This window comes from Puccinia triticina, chromosome 17A, assembly GCF_026914185.1.
Source record: "Puccinia triticina chromosome 17A, complete sequence".
Classification (NCBI taxonomy): domain Eukaryota; kingdom Fungi; phylum Basidiomycota; class Pucciniomycetes; order Pucciniales; family Pucciniaceae; genus Puccinia; species Puccinia triticina.
The window spans coordinates 868005-873725 of NC_070574.1; the positions used below are offsets into that span (position 1 = coordinate 868005).

Below are 5721 nucleotides of genomic sequence, written 5' to 3' on the forward strand. Positions count from 1 at the left end.
TATTTGACGGAATCATCTATCACAGATCCAAACATACATGTGTAGTAACTGTAACGGACAGAGTATTGATCAATACACTATTACATGAATGCCATGACAGTACATCATCTGGCCACCTATCTTCAGACAGAACAGAAGACAGAGTAAGGAATCTAGCATGGTGGCCAACATGGCAACAAGATGTAGAAACATACTGCACTACATGTGAAAGATGCCAGAGAGCAAACAAAGCAACAGGCAAAAGGTTTGGACACATGATAAAAATAGAAGAACCTACTAGACCATGGGAGACAGTTAACATGGACTGGGTTACAGGATTACCACCTGGAGGAAAGAAAAACTATAATGCATGTCTAGTTATTGTAGACAGATTTAGTAAAACACCAATATTCTTGCTAGCAGAGAGAATGATTCAAACTTTGGAAGACATGCTAAGAAGATTCTGTGCCTATGGATTGGAGTTTAAAGACTCTGATGGATTTACTCATGACTGGGTCACACTATTACCAGCCCTAGAACTAGCCTACAGAACATCAACCCATGCATCAACAGGGAAAACACCAGCTATTCTAGAGAAAGGATGGAACCCCAGACTACCACAAGACAGCCTGAAAAAGGACTTAGTAGAAGTACACCCCACAGCAGCAAGCTTTAAGAACATGCTGGACAAAGCCAGGAACCACGCCCAACAAAGCATGGACAATGCATTTGAATACAGCAAAGAAAAATGGGACAAAAAGCATAAAGTACCCAGTTTTAAAATAGGAGACTTAGTATTAATATCAACCACAAACTTTACTAATATTAAAGGACCTAAGAAACTTAGAAATGCCTTTGTAGGACCATTTGTAGTCAAAGCCTTACACGGACCAAATGCAGTAGAAGTGGAACTATATGGAGAACTAGAAAAAAAACACCCTACATTCCCAGTAAGCTTACTTAAGCATTATAATGAATCAGACGCTGAATTATTCCCTTTACGCAAGGAAATACCTGAAGCAGAAGTACCTCCACTTGAAGAATCAGAGGAGAAGAAAATTCATAAGATCTTGAAAGACAAGAAGATCAGAGGAGAGAAAGATAAACTATATCTTGTAAGATACAGGAACCCAATTCATGAAGATGAATGGCTACCAGAGAAAGAAATCAAAGATGCAGACAAATACCTCATAAGATTCAGGAACACTAAAAACAAAGATTGAGTACAATCTTTTTAGAGGGGGCAAGTGTCAGCCTTAGAGATACAACAAGTATCCTAAAGTCTGCAAAAACTAGTAAACCATTTACAAATCCTGAAATATTATTGAATATTCAGAATCCTTGTGTTAAATTAAGGGGGGTCACCCACTCAAAGTAACCCCTCATTCCTACTCCTTCATACATTTTTTCATACTAGAGACCAAGGCGGCTTCGCCGCTGCAAATAAAGAGTCCTGTTACATTCCCATCCAGGTACAATAGGTTCCAGTCCCAACCTGGACAGCATAGCACCTCCAAGAACACACCACCCCGGGCATTATAGGAATATAGATTGTAAATAACCCATTGACATCAAGCCTTCCAGATGAAATAAGGGCCTGTACTATAGGGCATGAAGATTGAAATTTTCAAATTTATTTATTCCAAAATTTGTTAGAAATAAAACTGAGCCTGGCCCAAAATGTGGTCTTGAGCCCAAACGTGGATGATTTCAAAAATTGAACCCTCCTCTAGTTTTCACTTTTTGTGTAAAGGGCAACAAAAATGAGAATTTTTGAAAATTGGAGCCCATGGTACAGGCCCTAAATGCCCACCAAAAAAAGAATCTATCTGGCATTGCGAAACTGAGCCTTGATTTATATTTCACAATCATGAATTTTTTCAAAAGGTCCCCCCATCAACTTATTCCCTATTCATTTATTATTTAACTATTCAGGTCCATAATAACAGGGGGATTCACAATAAGAATTGTTGCTTCTTGCGGCATCAAATTTGGTTACTTGGGGGTGACATACTTGCTTAAAATTTTGCCTGAAGTAAGCAGCATTTAGCAATACTGGCAAGCGCTTGGACTATTTCCCAGGTATCTTTATTGTGAAATACCCTAATAACATCTATCATTGGACCTCTGAGATGACTCATCCTCTGTGACCTTTTCAAACAAGACAAAGCTTGTTGGGTTGTTCATTTAAGTTCTCCCTTGAAAGGCTTCAAGTTTTTTCTCCACTGATAGTAGCAAAAGCAAGTAGTGGTCATAATATCAAAAAAAAAAAAAAAACATAAAACTTTTGTTGGGGAGCAAGACACTATGATTGGTCATGCTTTTATCAACATTTCCACCTAATTAACACTCAAGAATAAAGTGAATGATTTCACTGGAACTGGGAATCTACAGGGTTTTTATCACTATTGTAAGATCTCCCTCAACTTCAATTTTTCAACATTATAAGTTTACAACTGTAAGAAATTCTGAATGACTGAGTCTCTCAAGTCTGGCATGTTTCATAACTTCCCAGTATGGACACAATATTATGTATAAATTATAAATCATCATATTTTTGAAGAGGAAGATCATCAATGGCCAGTTCAAAACATAGGATGTCTTTGTAGTGCCTGGAGTATTTCCTGCTTGAGCGCTTGAAAATTCTGCGGGGTTGGATAGTTGTTTGACCCCACCTTAGCTTCAGAAGTTTTTCTTGGATTGAGCTCCCCAAGCCGCTGGGTATCAGAGAGGCCAAACTGCCTACACACAACACAGGAGGAGATCAAAAAGAAACAAGAACAAATTGGGCGAGGGGTGCCCGTCGAGGGGCGGGCGCGGGAAGGAGAATGCTCTTCGGGCTTCCGGAGCAGCAGCAGCAGCGCCTTCTGCCTCTTTGAATGCACCTTGCACATGCACTGATGTCCCGGGAACTCTTACGAGACGTCTGGCGGCAGGCGCACGCCACCAATCTCCTGCTTGGTCGGGAGAACCGACCGCTTGTGTTCTCCCTCGTTGACAGTTTGCAGTACTCTGCTGGGGCCCTGACCGGGTTTTTCTTTTTCTTCCACGAGCCCAGAGCTTATATTTTCGCTGTCGAGGGTCTTTCCTTCCCGACAGCGAGTCCTCTCGCGGCCTCAGAGGAATTTGTTTGCAGTGTGACCGTGTGCGAGAACTGGCTGTCCCTGTGTGGCGAGTGCTGGCCTGTCTTATGGTGCGTCTTCCGTGCAGGAAGCGAGCGCACGCTGATTGTCGACACAGGCTAGACGCTCTTTGGCAACTTGGACGGGCCTCAACTGGTGCTTCGTGCGCGGCGTCTGCTCCACCAGATCGCCTGCGCTCTTCCAGTTGTCGAGGCCAGCTGGCTCAGCTCTCTTCTGCTTAGCCGGGGTGAACGTGAATGCTTTCTCCTCACGGGCCAAGAAGGGCTTGATGGGAACGGCCGGAGAGTGATGCCATGGCACAATGCAGAAGCCTGCAATAGACACCAATGAGACTGCCGCTCCTGTTGCTGTGTATACATCCGGCCAGCCGTGCCTGGGTAGCTATCTAGTGACCACATCCAAATCAGATATATACATAAATATAGCCGAATCAGAGTGATGGACTGACCGGGTGGCACTTATTTTTGCACTACATACCTCTAAAGCCAAGTCACTTGTGTATTAGATCATCATCTGTATTTGGGGTGGTTAGGTCCAGAATTGCTCACCTGTTTGTACTGCTCATCAAGGAGCTTGCACGCCACCATCAAGGCATAATCTCTCTTGAAGGTCATCCACGCTTGGCGCGCTTGGTCAATCTGTGTACGTTCGGTCGCGAGTGTCTCGCTGATACTGTCACACAACGTCCTGATTTGCTGATTACTCAACCGCAGAGGGTCCGAGGAAGAAGGGGGAGGAGGGTTGGGGAAAGGCTGTCCGTTCTAGGGGGACGGTGTCGGGCGCTCGGCTCGTGGGTGGGTGATCAGGTTGGACGGATGAGCCAAGCTTCTCGGTGAGAATGGCGACCTGCGAGGGACTTGATTCGTGCTTGGCAAGCTGCACTCAGACATCCAATATATTTGACTGTATCTGGGCCTGGCAAACAAGTAAGTCGGCCCTGTGGGTTCCCGGCCAGCCGTACCTGGGTAGCTGTCTAGTGACCACATCCAAATCAGATATATACAAAAATATAGTTGAATCAGAGTGATGGACTGGATGGCACTTATTTTTGCGCTACATAACTCTAAAGCCAAGTCACTTGTGTATTAGATCATCATCTGTATTTGGGGTGGTTATCAAGGCTTCTATCCTCGTGGATCATGACTGGTAATTGTTGGAGTTGTGAGTGTTGCACGGAGAGTCTTGTCCTGGGCCAGTCATTAGCTGCAGACCACATACCATGTGCTTGAAGAATCACTGGTCTAGTCAGCTTGTTTGTTGCCTCCCTCATTGACAGAAAAGTACTCACAAACAACATAATCAAGCTTCCAGGGTACTTTTGCCATCTTAGTGGCCAGGAAGAGAACGGTCGCTTCGTTATCCTGACAATCCAGTTGACCACCCAAGCGCATTGATGGACCTTTGAACAGACTGAGATGGGCAGGTTATGCCGCCACACAGATTTTTGTGATCGCCGTGGGGTGATGATCAGGTGCGGTCGATTACCCATCACCAGAATGAGATCGCGGCTTGGTTGGCAGCTTCCAGCGGGAGGACCCGGGCGCGGGCTTCCACGCACTTCGGGGCTTGGGTACCCACACTTGAAAAGGCTTGGCGGGGGTGGGGCCGAATCGCATTAGCTGGGAATTTTGCGGGAAGCCAGCTGCTGAACATCAAACAAGAAAGGAAGAAAACAGAAAACAGGACGATGTTGAACCTCCAGTCAAGCCCGAACAGCGCAGGCCAGGAGGGACAGGTTACCAGCAAGTATCAATCGATGATTGCATTTGAACGGGCTACCGATTTCAACGACGATGAGGATGATCAAGCGGATCCGAACTCTTCCACCTGGGAGCTGTTTTCCTGTAGTGTTGTTGTGGGGTCGGTCCAGCAATGGGATGACGAGCTTAATGTGGGGTGTTGGTAAGAGCTGTAAGCTTGTGGATGACAACAGGACTCGGAGTGGTTATGTTTTGGGAGGCGCCAAGGGCTGCCATGGCAAGGACAACTGCAACCAGACCAACATAGGCTGAGTTTGATACATAAATATGTAACGGGTTGGGCAAACCAGAATATTTGCTTAAAAGGAGGCCAGGAACAGACTTTTGTCCCCAGAGGAGTGGGTTTCGTCCCTTCCTCTCCCTGAAGCCCCCCCTACTTCGCTTTGGTGCGGATAGGGCGCTTACTTGTATTTAATTTTAGCCGGCCCCTTTTTACTTGTTGCTCTGTCACAAGCTGGGGGGTCAATCCAAGGCACTCACGTGTTGGGGGATTATTTTTTCAAGGGTTCTCTGGTGGAATTTTGGGGTTTTTCAAGGGCTCACAGGCCAAAACCACGATCCAGGTTTCCACAAAACTGTGGATTTAATAAACTTGGATATGTACATATAGCCATAAAGCGCTCCAAAGAGCAGGAAAACTACATAAAAAATCTTTACATAAATTAAAATACATAAAATTGTATTAATTAGTAAAATACCATTTCCCCGTGAAACAGGAACCACGGGTGAGAGTAACACTTAGTACAAATTGATATTACACTTCATATTAAGCTATTTCACATGACAATTGGTTATACAAATGTCACGTGTGGGAGTAAGGGAAGTTGTGTACTATTGTA

At 44.8% G+C, this 5721-nt stretch overlaps 1 protein-coding gene across 1 annotated transcript; it reads right to left on the reverse strand.

Annotated features, from left to right (window-relative positions):
• Positions 1-4603: 4603 nt before the first annotated feature.
• PtA15_17A71 (uncharacterized protein) lies at positions 4604-5098 on the reverse strand (the record flags this gene model as incomplete). The annotated part of the gene is made up of 3 exons (XM_053164576.1): positions 4604-4767; positions 4863-4964; positions 5059-5098. The coding sequence occupies 3 exons, from the start codon at positions 5096-5098 to the stop codon at positions 4604-4606; spliced, it is 306 nt and encodes a 101-aa protein (XP_053028145.1).
• Positions 5099-5721: the final 623 nt, after the last annotated feature.